Raw genomic sequence first — 17,845 nt, forward strand, 5'->3', positions numbered from 1 at the left:
TTGGGCAGACTCGTTAGCAGCTGGTAAAATGAGGAGGTTCAGCCTGCTCCCTGAAACCCAACCCTGCAGAGGGAGGGGTCCACCCCAGCCCCAATCCCTCCCATGAGGCACCAAGGGAAGAAGCCTCAGGCCGAGCACTGGCCTGACCCAAAGACTTGCATCCGAACCCAGAACCCGTCTCCGTGTCTACACGATCAGGACCACCACACTTCCTGCAGGACTGTTGTGAGGAATTAGAGAACGTGTAAAAACCATCTCTTGGGTGCCTGGCACAGAGATGGTTCATGACAAACGACTTTACGTAAACTTCTGTACATAATGGACAAGCATTGTTTTGTTCCCCAAAACCTGTGCACAGCCATTGGATGATTTTTTTTTTTTTTTTTTTTTTTTTTTGCGGTACGCGGGCCTCTCACTGTTGTGGCCTCTCCCGTTGCGGAGCACAGGCTCTGGACGCGCAGGCTCAGCGGCCATGGCTCACGGGCCCAGCCGCTCCGCGGCATGTGGGATCTTCCCGGACCGGGGCACGAACCCGTGTCCCCTGCATCGGCAGGCGGACTCCCAACCACTGCGCCACCAGGGAAGCCCTGGATGAGTGATTTTAAAGGTAAAAAAACAATAAATACCATTCATTTATTATGCCAATGTGCCAGGCATTCTGCTAAGCCTTGTTATTTCATCCTCACAACCAACCTTGGACATAAAGTACTATTTTTCCCACATTTCACAGAGAAGAAAACTGGGCCTCAGAGAGATGACCCAGGTAATAAAAGGCAATTGGGATTAAACCCTGTATTTGTCTGACTGCAAAGCCTCCCCAGGCCTCAAAGAGACAGAATGGAAGTAAGGCGCGGGAGGTATCACATATCTAAACTAGCACCTTGCTTTGTTACCACTAAAAACACAAACACAAAACATTACACTAAATGCTAAAGGGAGAGAAAAAACACCCAAATTACAAAGTCCAAGTATAAATAGTCCAGGTGGAAAAGAAGCAAACCTGAACAAGCGCCTCACACAAGTGCCAGGCACTTGACACGTTTATTAACAATTCCATCTTACTTCAGCTCCGTGAGGTATTACTCCAATCTTATGGAAGAGGAAACTGAGGCTCAGACAGGCAAAATTACCATCTCAAGGACACAAAGACAGTAGGCCCATGGAAGGGAAAGAAATCCAAGCCTCCTGCTTTGCCTAATTTGTACATGGCCTCCGCAAGGGTCCAGTAAAACCATAACCAGCTAATGGCTGTAACTTTCCATGACGTGATGTGAGAACCACTTCACATACACGATATTGCCTTCCATCAATTTCCAGCAAGGGATTCGGTTAAACACTGGGTGAAGTAACACCAGCCCACACAATGAGTAGTGGGAGCCGTATGTGAACCCTGGTCTGATTCCAGAGCCACCTCCATCCAGCACGCTGTCTCTGGCAGGCCCACCAACTACGGCCTGGGAAGGTTGGGGAATGACCCGATTACAGTCACTAAGGCAAAATCAGGTCCTGGACTGGAAACCTCCATTAGCTCAGCTACCTTTCTGTCCCTTTCTTCCCGGGACCCACGGGGCCTGCTAGTGACCGTCCCTCACCCTTAGGAGGGGACCATGCAAAGTCCCTTCTGCAAGCTCCACTTTCAGCACCAACATTGGTCTAAGTTTCAGTGGTGGCTTTTTGCCAAAGCTGCTTCTGAAGCAAAGGTGGAAGAAGGGAAGGTGGGCATCTTAAGGCACAGGTGACAGGTACCTCAGTGAGCTAGAGCCTCCTGAACTCAAAGCTGGAAGAGGTCCCTTATGTGAGGCTAAGATGAGCAACCTAGGATAATGGGCCAGGCTGGGCCGGCCCTGGTGTGTGGGCCCGGAAGGGCAGGGTGTGGAGAAAAGCAGCCTAGACAGAGGAGAGGAAAGGGGACCTCAGGGCAGGGAGGCCTCGACAGATGCCTTACCTACTGCCCTGCCTCAGAAAATGAGGAGCCAACACTTGGCCAGGAGACATTTGTAATCTGTTGAATTCTAATCTAGACCCTGGGCAGGGTCTGCACAAACGGTGCAGAGGCCAGAGGGAGTGACTGAAGAGCACCGCAGAAAACCAGGCAGATCGTGGGGCTCAAGCTTTTTGAGAATGCGCCCCATGATGTGTGTACAGACTCTGGGCCCAGGAAGGCGAATATTCTGATTTTTCAATAGCAGTTGGACATCCTGATTAATGTGGTTATGTCTTTTTTTTTTTTTTTTTCGGTACGCGGGCCTCTCACTGCCGTGGCCTCTCCCATTGTGGAGCACAGGCTCCAGACGCGCAGGCCCAGCGGCCACGGCCCACGGGCCCAGCCGCTCCGCGGCATGTGGGATCCTCCCGGACCGGGGCACGAACCCGTGTCCCCTGCATCGGCAGGCGGACTCTCAACTACTGCGCCACCAGGGAAGCCCTATGTCTTTGATTTTGAAACGAAACAAGCAGAAACAAAAAGGGACAAACAAGGAAAGGGCTGTCTGTCCTGGGGCACTATATTGGAAAAAAATAATAATAAAGCACAAACTCAGATTCCAAAGTTCTGTATTTTTCAAAATAAAGATCACACATTGTTTAGAGACAATCTACACAAGAGTTACAAAAAATAGTTGCCCAGGCATAAGCATACACAGGTTTGTTAATTATACACATATGGTTACAAGTGTGCTTGCAAAAAAGTTCATTGGAAATATACACAAGGCTCTGGAAATGTACACCGTGTAGTGTTACAATTCTATATTCAAACAAGGAAAATTGACAGTATGTTACATTCACTTACAAGTAGACAAAATGCAAAATACAGTTCATCTTCTGTACAAAAAGGAAGGGCAATTCACACTTTACAAGGTGAGAGGGGCTCTGATTGTAAGGAAAGTTAGGGCGGGGCTGAACTTTGCACGTCCTTTTGACTGTCACAAAATAAGCAAAACATTACTTTTTTAGGATTAAAAAAAACCCAAAACCACTAGTATGAACTGAATCATCTTGAATAACATTTAGAAAGGATCTTGCTACTATCTGACTAGGTGACAAATAAAACCAAGCTATTTTTTTCTTTTTAAAAGTTAACTAGGCTGTATAAAGAACATTTATTCCTTCAAAAGAAAAAAAAATTTACTTCTGGTTGAAATTACAATTTACAATATACAACACTATATGCTACGACCATAAAAGGTGTGAATATACACTGAATGCACAGGGCTGGCTAATTTTCTTTTCTTACCAAAAAACGTGTTTATGTTGATTCAAACTTCTCCACATTTACATTACAGGTATACAAATGTACAATTGTACAATCAAAAGTATGTTCGACTACTAGGGTACATTATAGATACAGATTAGACATCAAAACAAGAAAATACTACAAATTTGTATATATGCAAAGTCTACACCAAGTATACACTATATATTTATAGAAGCAAGACCAAAAGCAGAGTTGGATTTTCTTTTTTTCTCATGCTAAGTAATCAGATTTTGCCTTTCAATGTTAACAGAAAAAAATCCAGTAGGCAGTAAACAATTATACCCGCCTGGCCTTGAAAGACATTCTGGGTGCTCACATCTCCTCCTCACAAAACAGACTACACTATTTTCTTCAGCATAGTAGTCTCCAAAAAAGGCAATTTTTAGAAGTTCCATAAACTTAATGTCATAAACTGAAGCTTTAGCAACTCTGAAAATGATTTTCATTTTATATATATATATTTATATATATATATTTTTTATAAACATTGTTAAATGCCAGTTTGGGGTCATTTAACTAAAATTCAAACTTCTCAGGTTTTTTTGTTTGTTTTTCTTTTTTACTAAAATGAGGAGTTGGGGAAGAGCTATTTGCAAAACTTGCCAGCGAGGCAAATGAGTTAAAAACCTTTTTTTTTTTTTTTAAACTTTTTTGTTAAACCAACCACCCTGAAAGTTTCCACATGTGGAATATAGATACAACGTTGAACAAAATATGTGGCCTCCCATGTACATTGGTTACCTATGTACAAGTATCCTATACACCAGTAAAACAACAGGGCAATTAGCCAATTAAAAAAAATAATTAGTACATGTTATGCATAATAAAATTAAACAAATTTACAAAGGCTTTTCCACTTGTGGATTTGATTCCTTTTTTGGGAGGAGAGGGTAATCCTGGAGCAACCATTTACCCATTTCAGATTCTACACTAGAATATTTCTGGTTGCTGGTTGGATTCACCAGTGGGCCAGTGAGGTCAGTGGGAACAAGGGGACAGGGGAGACACTGCCTCAGATAATACCATTAGGGGGGCCACAGATGGGCCCTAAGTCAACGCCATTCTTCATGTAGTATTTCTCCAGCTTGGCCAGAATGTGCTTGCCGTAAGTGTACTTGCGAAGAGTCGCGATGTGAGGCCGGATCTGGGGAGAAAGCAGAGTCCGTGTCACTCTGGCCTGAGGCAGGTTCAGGCAGGCTCCTGGGTAACCTGCTCCCAGGCACCACAGGGCGCCCGCCAGCACGCACGCCTCACAAGCAACACCTTTCACTGGCTCAACCCGAGCCCCTGAATTCTCAGGCTGCACTGACCGAACAGACGAGGGGAGCAGCTCCTAGCCTAAGCGCTGAGGCAGGACCTGAGAGCTCTGGAGGTCAGACGGCCACAGACCACTTCCGGAACAGTATGTGGAGAAAGTGCATCCCAAGACTGACAATCACACTGTCCACCACCGCCTGCACTGCATCGCCCTCAAGGAGGCTTTTGGCCCCTCTGGTCCCTCGCAAGGCACCTCAGCTCTCCTGAGCAGCGGGGGTTTCTTTCTGGGCACCATGAATCCTGTGCTCTCCAGTCCATAGGGAATCACAAAAAGCTACTAATGACGACAATAAAAATGACTAACATAAGCCAAGCACAGTTCATTTTGAAGCTTCCTAAGAGAGGTGTGATTATCCCCATTTCACTGACGAAAAAATGGAGGCACAGTGGGTAAGTCACTCATCTAAAGTCAAATGGCTAATAAGGGACAGCAGAGGTATTGGGAACCCCACTGTCTAGCTACACCAGAAATTTTTTTTTCCTCCAGAAATTATTCTTCTCCCCACTGTCTCTCATGGCTCTGTTCCAGTCTCACCCTTCACCCTCTCCAAGCACGCTGAGATCAGCCTTACGAGCATCTCTTCTGTTCTCTGGGCAGACCCACGTCCGCAAGTCCTGTGCATCCCAGACAACTCGGGAGGCGCTTCCTCTCTGGAACCCCCTTTCCTCTTCTGTGAGTTCATGGAGCCTTCTACATACCTCAGCTACAGCACGTAGCACACTGTGTTCACAATCATTTGCATAACCACCAACCGTCCACACAGACGGTGAAGACCCACAACATTAACCTGCTTCCCCATCGCAGCTCGCGCTTATACTCGAAACACAGGACAGTGTACCAGGGAAGATGGATGCTCTCAAGCCCGAGCACTCTAGGCAGACTATTTTGTCTGTTTCGTTGTGCCCTCAAAGCAAAGACGGATCAAGCGGCGCTAGAAACCATTTCTGTACCCCTCACAGGACACAGACCTGTATCAGTTATTATATTCTCACCTAGGAGCTGTCTGGAAAACTATTCAGTCCTTGGCTCAAATTCTGAGCTGTGTGACCCAGACCATTTGCCTAACTTTCCTAAACGCATCTATAGAAAGGATGCCACACTTTCATTTGGCTTGCAATCTGGACTCTATACACAACTGATGTTTTGGTCACTAGAACTGGAGGCTCCAACCCCCCGCTTGCTTTTGGTAGCTCTTCTTTTAGAAACTAAGTGAGATTCAATTCATTCACCTGTCTCTCCCCAGGAATGGCTCACTGGTAAGACCACTTAACCTTTACACCTGTCCTCTTCCAGTCAAAAAACTAACAACCCATGTGCGTGTACGACATTGCTGAGCTCCATTTTTCACTTGATTTAAAGGAAATGCTGAACTATTCTAACAGTCCCCCGTCCAAGTCCTCACTGCTCATCTCCCGCTGCCTCCCCTCCTCCAAGTTACTCATCAGCCAGGACCATTATTGGAAACGCAAATGTGATTCTGGCACCACAGCCCTGTCCCACTGGACTTGCTGTACTTCTTCAAATACACCGTCTTGTCTCCTGCTTCCAAACCTTCAAGCTCTAGGTTCCCTCTGCCTGGAAAAGGTTCAGGGCTTTATTCCAATGTCACTCTCTTGGGGAGCCTTCTCTGCACCCCACAATAGAAGAGGCACCCTCCATATTCTCCCACAGCTCTCCCCAGCATCAGTGTAACCATCTGTGACACTGCTGTGTCTACCAACACGGTGCCCTGATAAAGGAGCGCTTGCTGTAGAGCATATGTGCTTGTTAACTATTTGTTGAATGAATGAATGAATGAACTCCCAACCTGCCATGTGTCTCCAACATTCCCTCTGCCTTCACCAGCGTCCCGACATGCCTATCTGAGTCTCACGGCTTAAGGACTTTGGACTCCCCAGCCTTCAATTGCCATTGCTGACACCAGCGCAGCGTTCTGTTGTGTTTTGTTTTGAACTGGAAGTGGTGGGTGCCTCGTCTGGCTCAGAACTTGAGTCCATAACAAAGATTCTCATTACTGAACTTTGTTCTCAGAGAGGGCAAGTGGCTCATCATTGCCAGACCACGGCCATCCCCTCCATCGAGAAGGGCTGAGTGAGTTCGGAGCCCAAAGGCTGAGGGTTCAGATCAGCAGCACCTGAAGGCTCACGGCACTGCCTAGCGCAGACACAGTGCGGCACACCTGCCTGTGGGCCGATCAGGCTTCCCGGGCCTCGTGGTCTGTGTGGGGCCCATTGGACCTGCTCTGAGGCCATCGGCCTCTTCACGTGCTTTCTGTGCCAGCTCCCACTCACAGCACCCAAAGAGTTCAGATTTCTGTCCCTTTTTTCCTAACTCCTCTGCAGCCCAGACTTCTCCTCCTGCAAAGCCTCCCCTCAAAGCCTCGGGCACGTGCTCTCACGTCTCACCGCTGCTTCCCGCCACCCTTCTCCACGCGTGCTCCGTGGGCAGGGCTCAGTCTCGGCCATCTCTGTGCTGATGTCTGGCACACAGTGGGCACCAGGTCAACGCGCCAGGCCAGGTGCTGCCCTGGGCAGGCGCTCATTCAGTAAATAGTGGTGGAATGAATGATGAAAGGGAAGAGGGAGGAAAGGAAATAAGGCAAGCAGGTTGATTTGCTGAACTGAGAAGCTGGTCTCCTAGGAGTCAAGGGGTAGAAACATGGGCTTAAGATCGGGGAGGGGACTCCCTCACAAAGACTGAGTTTAACACTCACACCAGTGAGTTACTGACAGAGGGCCGGCAAACACAGGGATAATGGCCATTCCAGATAAAAGGAAAAAGAAGCACAGCATGAGACGCAATCCAGTGACAAACTGCAGAAAGAAGCAAGATGCCCACCCTCCTTTACATGTCAGAAATGAGAAGAACCAAGGGCCCTGCACTTTCTCTCTGGTTGAGATCTGCACAAACTGGCCTACCTTATGCATGACGATCTTCCTCTGGGCTGGCTCTGCCACATCAATCATCTTCTGGACCACATAGTTGGCGTACTGGTCCTTCATCATGGTGTATAAGGCACTGTGGGGACCATCGTTCATGGTGCACACCTCGTCGATGAGCACAGCGCGCTCCGTACGGGAGGCATGAGTGACACACTTCTCCACAACATTGCTGTAATGAGATAAATCCAGGGACAACTCTTAGAGGGACCCTGTTAGGCTGTGCTTGTCTGGCCTCTGCCCTGACCTCAGGATCAGCAGCAAAAGAGCTCTTAATATTTTTGGCAGATTAATTCCTCTTCTGTTTGGCTCTATGAGACTCCACCTTTGCCATCTGTGACTTCCAATGTGAACCATGGCCGAGACCAGGTCTTGGAGGATACCAGAACCCAACCCTCTAACAGGTGAGGGTAACAAGCCCAGGTAAGTGAAGGTTCACAAGACTCGTTAACAGCTGAATTGGTTAATGAGCATAATTTCAACAGGTATCAGAATCTATCAATTCTTTGCTCACCTCTGTGAGCTTAATGAGGCCAGGAACAAGTCTCACTTAAATCTAGATCTCTAGTGCCAAGCACAGAGCCTGGCACTACAGACTTGGTCTACAGACTTATTGGGTGAAGGAAGATACAAGTAGGAACCACAGCCCTCATTCAACTACTTCATGCTGCCTCTGAAGAACAAGAAGAACCCCCAGGTATGTCTGCATTTCTAAACACTTCACAGATGTATCATCTTGGGAAAGGAAAAAAAGAAATGTGGTTACATTAAATCAGAGTTCTTCTACAATCCAGAGGGGCTGCAGCAGCTGATGAAATTACACCCGGCCATGCTCAAGGGCGCTCACCATCCAGGAGTGACTGACTACTCGTGAATGTTTGGTTTTGTTAAGTCAGCACTACTCTGCACCTGTGGCTCTGTGGGTATGACGAAGTTGTGTGATGTCAAAGAACAAGAACAATACTTATTCTTTGTATTTGTATTACTGGAGCCAATACTTCGCAGAGAGAGCATTTGGTAGGTGGGCCTCGCAAAGAGTTCATGACTGGGGGAAGAGCTGCTCTGGGTCACAGGACACTCGGGTAGAAAAGGAACGTTCAAACCTAGCTAATGCACAAAGCTCTTTTCTGACAATCCTGAAAGACGGCCATTTAGTCTCTGCTTGGGAATTTCCAGTGATGTGGAAGTGATTCTAGGGCATCCTACCATATGAGTGAATGGCTTTGTTAAACATTCTTTACATACTGAAATAAAATATGCTTCCCTGAAATTTCACCCATTTGTCTTCATTTTGCCTTCAAGGGCTGAAAAAAGGATGTGTATACCCACTCCAGAAGCATCAAAAAAGCAGAGATAGTGTCTTACTCCTTCTTTCAAAGGCCAGCCCCGTCAATAACTGAACAGTCATCACAAATAACCATCACCAGAACAAGTCCCTATTCCAGAGGTTTTTAAACCATAAGAAGGTGTTGCTTCCATGGAGCTCTGACAGGACCCCCTCCATGTTACCTGGTTTAGCGTACTGAGTATTTATTATTCACATGCTTTTATTTAGAAAACAAAATTCTCAAGCTGAATGTCCAAGAACTACCATCCTACCAGATATTTTTTCGATCTTCCTTCTTAAGATACACAGAGTAAATCAACTGATAATCAATCAGGTTTAATTAAGACAACAGCCTCTCCCTTCTGATACAGGAGCAATATGGGAAAACCTTTACCCCCACCTTCCTTCCACAGTACTATGCAATTCTAGCACAAGCTGAAGGTGTGGCATGTGGAAGTGAATCTCCTAATAGCCACCGCCTTCTCCCTTAGCAGAAAAGGGAGTTAAGACATTACTGAGCTGGTTCAGTAGCACAAAGCCAGTCACGATCTCCAAATGTTCAGGCAAAGAACTCATCACTTTTTAGAACTGCCTGGCTGGGTTGTACCTTCATCCACCCGAGGACTGCTTCCCCTACAAAGTGGTCAGGATTAGAATAGGATTTTCTACTAAACTAGGTTGCAGACAGGACACACATTCTTCTGGGTGGAGGACTGAATCCTCAGCAGTGACCTGTCTTCCAAGAAAGTAAGCAGGTAGATCAGCTACCACCACTTGGTACGATCACTGATCAGGATCCCACTTGGCCAAAGGCTTCCTTCCACCTTAACACACAATCCATATTGTTCCAGTCTTTAAAGTCTATTCTAGCGTTTCTGAAACTGTGGTTCCCAACCCATTTATGGCTGAGGAAATCAACTTAGTGATTTGAGACTCGTTTTTTTTTTTTAATGAAACAGAATAGTAAGTGTCAGAATTAATTATGAGCAATATATCTTCAGTTACCTGTGCACGCACATGCCTATGCACTCAAAGTCAATGAAATATTTACTTTGTATTCCGTATTAACATCCAAAATGTCATAAGGTCACTAATCTGTTTAATTGATTTGTTTCTATTATTTGATTTTCAAATTTACTGGCTCCTTCTTCTGTTATCTCTAATTTACTGTTGAAGCCATACAGTGAATTTTATTTCAGATGTTATATTATTTTTCTACTCTATAATTTCCATGTTATTCTTTCTATAATAAAGCTTCTAATTCTCTACTAACATTTACCTTTTCATTTCATTACAAGCATATTTTCCTTTACATCCTTGAGTATAATTAAAATACTTTATAATACTTTAAAATATAGTATTTTAAATACTAATTACTTCAAACATAATAACTTTATAAAATGCCTTATAATCCTGCTCTGCTAACTCCATCATCTAGGTGGTATAAAACTATTCATAGGGTTTTTTCTATTTTGTTCCTTTTTCTTGAGTATAGGCCACATATTCCTGTTATCTAGACACGGCAAATGATGCTCTGTCATATTCCTCCTACGAGTGTTACTCCTTCACCCCCCCCCCCTTTTTGGTACGCAGTTAACTTGGCTGAACAAAAACTGCAAAATTCTCCCATGCAGTAGGCAGCAGATGAAACCTCAGTTCAATTCTTTTAGGCTTAGTTGGGTTGCCTTGAGTTTGTCCTATACAAATGAGGTTCAGGAGTCAACCAGATATTTAGAAAGTTTAAATTTAGGCTTCCTCCTCCTCCCTGGTTCTCTTCCTTTCCAGGATTTCTCCCGTCATTTTGTCACTCCCATGGTCATCATTTTGTAACTTTCCTAATTATAGTCAATACCGTATTATAAATTTCAAAGTTGCTAACAGGCTAGATCCTTAATGGTTCTCAACATAAAAAAGATAATTATGTAACATAACAGCTAATGCTACTGTAGGAATCATATTACAACATATAAATGTATCAAACCAACACGTTGTACACCTTGAACTTGCAGGATGTTACATGTCAATTATATATCTCCCCCTCCCCAAAAAAAGGAGGGGGAGGAGGACGGGGACATTTTCCCAGTGCAATTAACCTTCTTCCAAGTATCAACAACCTCCCCTACTCCTCTCTGGTTATCTCCCTGCTCTCTAATGTCTTCAGGTAGTTTTGGGCACTTTGTCAACAATTTATTAGTTGTTATCTGTGAGAGGACTGGGCCCAAAGTAGCTACTAGGTCATTATCAGACCACAACTCTATTATAATATTAATACTTAACACTATATCCAAGAGTGAGATATTAAATACACTGAACAAGAAAGTAAATAGGACAGCGACCCCCAAAAAAGAACTAAGAGATTCTGTCCCCTATTTCCCTGATCCCGACAAATGTCCAAAAATAGCAATACAAGGTCTAAGAGATGACCCTGATGTGCTTAGGCTGTTGAGACACTGGCTCTGTGGGTGCTTTTATTTCTTTTCTCTATTTTCCATGCTGTAATGTTATAAGATTTCACAAATTAAAAGTGAACAATTTAAAAACATCAAGGTTGTATGAGTCACACCTGCCTTGCAATTTATTTTAAAAACTAGAGAAGAAAAATATTCCAAAAATACAGAATACTATGTTATGTGTATGATAGGATATACAGACTCTACTCAGAGTATCACACCACTAAGCCACTGGAGGGCCATTCATTCATTCATTCATTCAGCTGCACCTGGTCTTAGTTGCGGCATGCGGGATCTTTACTTGTGGCATGCGAACTCTTAGTTGCAGCATGTGGGATCTAGTTCCCTGAGCAGGGATTGAACCCGGGCCCCCTGCATTGGGAGCGCAAAGTCTTAGCCACTGGACCACCAGGGAAGCAACAATTTCTTCTCCAACCTCTGCCACTTATAAGTTACCTAAGACATCTTTCACAACCTGGGAATAACTAGTACATTTTATTCTTGGGCTGGTATGATATGAAGACTGAAAAGAGATTTTTAAAAATATTAAGGCCTATATATAGATATGGTCACTGCCCCTTAACTCAGGTATCAAAACGGAAATTGAGTAAAGAACATTTCACAATTCCAAACAAGTAAGTTACTAAAATACCCAGTTTACCAAAGTACAAAATGTATATGCTTTAGAAACATATCCCCCAAATTTCAAAGTGGCGAACTCTGGGGGAATGAGGAGCCCACTAAGAGATGTCTTATGTTTCATACTTTGTAGCAGAACTCTTTGACTTTTTTAGCTATGTATACTTTGAGGAAAATAAACATTAAAACAAAAAAAGTATGAAAATTTCTCTAGAGCTGAAATACTATTTAATCATCTCTTCTGGAAAATAGTCTGAGTAATTCAAAGCACATACCTTGCAAATTTGTGCTGACTCAATACAAGTACATTCCCTCGAATTTCTGCTACAATTTTACTTTTATCCTCAGGACGACCATGCTCCAATACATGCTGGATTACATAATTTCCATATTGATCCTATTTGAGAAACAACAAGAGAAATTTTTAAATTTATATATAAACAGGCTCTGTGTTACTTAAATCCTTATATCTAATCAACACCCATCTTCCTGTAAGACCATGATGGCTTACCTGAACACTAATGAACACATAAGAATTTTTTAAATGGATAGGTAGTGACAATTTTTCCCTGTCATTACAAAACAGGAACACATTATTACTAGACAATGGTTTCTATATATATATATATTTATGCCCAAAGGTCCTAGTCAGGGTCTTCATAAAGTACTATACACAAAAATGTAGGCCTCTTCTCATTTAAAAAAAAAAATAAAAAAGAAGAGAAAGTAGGTGGGAATAAAGAGCTGTTTTTCTCTCTAACAGAAATATACAAATGGGTCTGTGCGCCTGTCTTTAACAAAGAAAAACTGGAAATACTCACAACGCCTAATTAAATAACATTACAAGCACACAATGGAGATACTCATCTAAAGTGAAAGATGCTTTGAAAGAATAAGTGTGTGTGAGCAAGGAATTCCAAAGGCAGAAACATTTATTTGTAAGATGTAAAAAATTAAAAGTGCACATATAATGCTTTTTAAGAGCGCCTATGCCAAATGTGCCTGCTTCTGGACAGCAGGGTTATGGGTGGTTTCTTCTGTTCTGCTGCTACTTTCTGTACTTTCAAGCTTTTCTACAATGAATATTTAACACACTTATAATCTCACATCTCTCACCAAAACAAGCAACAAACACTGCCCAAAAATTGCTTCAGGACAACATACTCTATGTAGAAATTGTTCAAACAGTATGATATGGGAGACAATTTTAGTAGAAGCAAGACAAAGTACCAAAACTAGAAAGAAAAAATCAACTAATCCACTTAGTTCATTTGCAAAGATGAAACTGATAGACTAAATGGCCTGCCTAAGCGGCCACAGCTAGCTTAATCCATGACAAGAGTTCTGGCTTTTGACAGTTCTTGGCAGATCTCTTGATGAATCAGAGGCAGATCTCAACTCCCAAAGCCAGGGTTCTACTCATTACCCCTATTCATAAAACACGAACCAGGCTGGTGCAAATGAAAACTTGCCCAGAGCTTCAATGGGCATTTTAAGCACATTAACCTCTTCTGGAACAGATACCTGTGCTAAGAAAACACAAAAGCCCACAGGTGTTTGCAGTTACTCTACTGGCAACTCCACTACCTGTACAAGTTGCTCTGTGTGCTGGTGAAGCTCCTCTAAAATAGGGAGTGTCTGGTCAGGGAGACAGTGCTCCAGGATCCTCTGAATCACTCGGCAGCCATAAGGATGTGTGGACAAAGCAAACACCTAGGGCAGACCAACACAAACAAGAAAGCCAAAAATAACAGTTGCCACTTTCAGTGCTTCAGTATTGTTTACATACATTATCCCATTAATCTTCCCAATGACCCTGAGAGAGAATCATGATTAAAACTGAAGCTCCTAGAAGTTTACATAATGTGCCTACAGTCATATAGGTAGTAAATGACAGAGCCAGGATTTTATCTCCTAGTCTGACTCCAAAGCCCAAATTATAAGTATGGCATTTAAGTTCTCTCTACATACAATAAGGTGAGCATGTATGTGTGAGGATAAACTTATTTCTTAAACCCATTCTAGGAATTCATAGATGTACACAAATTCAGAGCTAAGAAGGACTTTATTGAGAAAAAGCTTATTTAGAAAAGAACAGAGAATTGGTCAAGGTCATAGAAAACACACTTAGTTAAGAGTCCACAGTGTCAAAGGATGGGTTTAAAAACAGAAAAAAGAAGGGCTGGGATCAAAGCCTGAATGCTTTCACATAACTACACTGTAATGTTCTGAATTTCAGCTTTATAAAAACGCTAAACACTCACAGTCTGGAACAACTTGACTTATTTCACTCAACATTATGTTTCAAATATTTACTTATAATACTGTGGGCTTCTATCGTTTATTCTGTATATCTGTATAGTATAATGTTGGGAAAATATGTGGTTTGTTTTTTTGGGGGGGTCCAATCCTCTCCTGATGGACATCTGGTTTATTTAGTCTTTTCCTATTAGGAGAATAATGCTGCTTTAAACATGTCTAAATACGTCTCATGGTATACATGACCAAACATTTCATCAGGCATATACCTAGGCCAGGAGTGCTAGATCACAAGAAATATAAATGTTGAACTTTAAAAGATACTAAATTATTTTCCAAAATGGGTCTATTCCCACCAGCAGTGTATCCAGATCTCACATCCCTGCCAGTACATAGTAACCAATGGTAGAAAATGGTCTACGGGACTTCCCTGGGGGTCCAATGGTTAACACTCCACGCTTCCACTGCAGGGGGGCACAGGTTTCAATCCCTGGTTGGGAAACCGAGATCCCACAAGCCGCGTGGTGCGGCCCAAAAGAAAGAGAGAGAGAGAAAAGAAAGAAAATGGTCTACTATCTGTGGTCTTAGTTTGCATTTTCCTGATTACTTCTTCTGTTTATTCAGGCTTTAAGCCCATTTTTGCATTAATTTGTATTGTTCTCCTTGATTTCAGGAGTTCTTTATATATTCTGGTTATCAATTCGTTGGCATTTTCCATCTTGAAAATATTATCTCCCATTCGGTGGCTTAATCCTTTTACTTTCTTGTATATTTCACAGACACACAAAAATGTAAAGATAAACAGATCTACTCTTTTCTTAATTAACTCAGAAAATCCCAATAACCCTCAAGTTAGTGTCTGTAATCTACTTAACCACTGTAGTTTTAAGTGAGCAAAACCTAAACAATTCTAAAATCCCATTTCGATCTAGGCTTTAGCAGTACCCATGACTACACCTGAAAATCTATTTGGTATTTCCAATTTTTCCCTTTTCAAAAACAAAAACAATTTCACACACCCAAAAAGATGTATTTTACCCTCTTGTCCCACCTAGCTTAGAAGACTGGGAGAAGGTTGTTTTTTGGCAAAAGAAATTAATGATAACAGCCAATTGAGGGGCAATTCTGGAAAAACTAGGGTATGACAAAATATCAACTCTGCTTGGAAGCTAGCGCTAAAAGCACACTAGTCCTTACGATATATAAGTAAATAGGAGAAACTGGAAGCTATCTCTGGTTGTGTGCCACTTAACAGAGTTCAAACCAACCTGATCACTGCCCCACCCAACCCCCCCAAATTAAGAAGCACCTTGTTATTTTAAAGACATAGTGACACATAACCTGTAAGATTAGTTCTGTAAATGACCTAAATTTTAAAACATGATAAAAACTTTTAAATATCAAGATAAATAGTACTTAACCAAAGGAAAAAATTTATTCTTCAAGTATCTGATGACAGTACCTCATCCTGACATGAGTGGATATCTGCATTAATGATGGAGAGAACACCCATGGACAATTAAGGGAAGAACCTTGGGTGCACAGAGCTAGGTACCTGACCCCACTGAATAGGACTACTACTTACTGCAGTCTAAAGTACACTAAGCTCTTTAGAACACTCCACAAACCCCATCCTGTTCTCTGTTCACAATGGAAACATCCATCAACTTGCTTCCCTTATTTCTTTCCTAAGGCACTTACCTGTCCCTTAAACGCATCGATGATAAACTGCAAAGATTGGGGTTGCACACATTCAATGCATTTCTGAACCACGTGATTGCCATTCTGGTCTTTCACACACTTCAGGACATGGCCATCTAGCTCCCGAACCATCTCATTCTATTGGAGACAAGGAAAGAAAGCACCACCAGAATCACAGAGAGCAAACACCTGGACGGTCAACGTTCTCCTCACCAAACACAAAAGCACTGATCAGGGAATCCGTGACAATTAAAGTGGGACAACTCAGCTGTGGCACTCTGACAACCTGGTAACAAACGAAGACTGGAGTTTTTTCACGTGTTAACAAACTTCCTATGATAATAACCAGTCTTTTTTTTTTTGATTCTTTTCTTTTTTTTAAAAAAAATTATTTATTTTTGGCTGCACTGGGTCTTTGTTGTTGCATGGGGGCTTTCTCTAGTTGCAGAGAGGGGGGCTACTCTTCGTTGCGGTGTGTGGGCTTCTCATTGCAGTGGCTTCTTTTGGTGCGAGCACAGGCTCTAGGCGCACGGGCTTCAGTAGTTGTGGCTCGCGGGCTCTAAAGCTCAGGCTCAGTAGTTGTGGCGCGTGGGCTTAGTTGCTCCACGGCATGTGGGATCTTCCCAGACCAGGGCTCGAACCCGTGTCTCCTGCATTGGCAGGTGGATTCTTAACCACTGTGCCACTGGGGAAGCCCAATAATAACCAGTCTTAAGAAAGTTCTCTAACTTGCAAAAGACCTGTCTGGGAGTTACCAAAAAAGTGCAGTCATCTTCAAATTATAAACGAGCCGATATCAAATCAACTACACTGTATTAGAGAATTTCACATACAATTCATCATGTTTTCACCATGAGAACCCTGTAAAGTACATATTACTAAAAATGAGAGTAGTTAATCTAGAGCTTACTCTAGGCTAAGTAGACCTCTAAATGCTTAACATGCTTCGACTCACAATCTGCCTCACAATCCTATGCAGTAGACACTATTACAGAGGAGGAAATCAAGGCACAGACAAATTAGCTGACTTGTTAAAAATCACAGACCTAGACTTGCTCCTATTCAAACCCAAGCAATCTGATTCCTGTGTGTGGCAAAACAGACCATGTCAGCAAACCACCTGTCAAATATTACCCTGCACACCTTCCTCCACCCATATATGTGAATATATGAAGATATTGAGTCTGAGAGGGGTTAAGCAATGTATTAAAACTACAGACAGTGACTGAATCAGAATTCTAGCCCAGTCTGTGGCTCCAAAATGATCTTCCCATCAGGCCAGACTGACTGCAACGTCAGCTGGAGCAATACTCTCAGTTCATGAAATGTGTCCAAACTCAGGGAAATACAGAAGGCCAGGGACTTCCCTGGTGGTGCAGTGGTTAAGAATCCGCCTGCCAATGCAGAGGACATGGGTTTGAGCCCTGGTCTGGGAAGATCCCACATGCCGTGGAGCAAATAATCCCGTGCGCCATAACTACTGAGCCTGAGCTCTAGAGCCCGCGAGCCACAACTACCGAAGCCCATGCGCCTAGAGCCCGTGCTCTGAAATGAGAAGCCACTGCAATGAGAAGCCCACACACCGCAAAGAAGAGTAGCCCCCGCTCGCCACAATTAGAGAAAGCCCGTGTGCAGCAGTGAATACCCAATGCAGCCAAAAATAAATAATTTTTTTTAAAAAAAAAGGCCAGACAATGAGTAAGTGACTCTGTGTGTGTGTGTGTGTGTGTGTGTGTGTGCGCGCGCGCGCGTGTGTGTGTGTGTAGGTGCGTTGGGATTTTGACTGGACCCCATCCCCAAACTTGCTGCCTCAGGTCTCAGGCATACTTAAGCTGAATACCTGTACCACGGCTGGGCCCTGGTACTTGCAGCCCAATTTCCTTGCTATATACAACCTCTGTATATTAGTTCCACTGTGCTGACTCCATATTTATGGTAGAAGACTACAAGCCAGTTTAT

General features: G+C 43.2%; 1 protein-coding gene across 16 annotated transcripts in view; it reads right to left on the minus strand.

Annotated features, from left to right (window-relative positions):
- Nucleotides 1–2,536: 2,536 nt before the first annotated feature.
- Nucleotides 2,537–17,845, minus strand: part of PUM1 (pumilio RNA binding family member 1) — a 127,737-nt gene continuing 112,428 nt past the window's right edge. For all 16 annotated transcript variants that reach the window (XM_079943328.1, XM_079943327.1, XM_079943324.1 and 13 more), the window contains 5 exons: nucleotides 15,887–16,024; nucleotides 13,514–13,639; nucleotides 12,202–12,323; nucleotides 7,490–7,682; nucleotides 2,537–4,397 (listed from right to left, as the gene is read on the minus strand). In XM_079943328.1, the coding sequence (XP_079799454.1) occupies nucleotides 4,266–4,397; nucleotides 7,490–7,682; nucleotides 12,202–12,323; nucleotides 13,514–13,639; nucleotides 15,887–16,024 (711 nt within the window). In that variant the 3' untranslated portion in view covers nucleotides 2,537–4,265. The remainder of the gene's footprint in view (nucleotides 4,398–7,489; nucleotides 7,683–12,201; nucleotides 12,324–13,513; nucleotides 13,640–15,886; nucleotides 16,025–17,845) is intronic.

The sequence above is a fragment of the Stenella coeruleoalba genome (assembly GCF_951394435.1).
Source record: "Stenella coeruleoalba genome assembly, chromosome: 1".
Taxonomy (NCBI): Eukaryota; Metazoa; Chordata; class Mammalia; order Artiodactyla; family Delphinidae; genus Stenella; species Stenella coeruleoalba.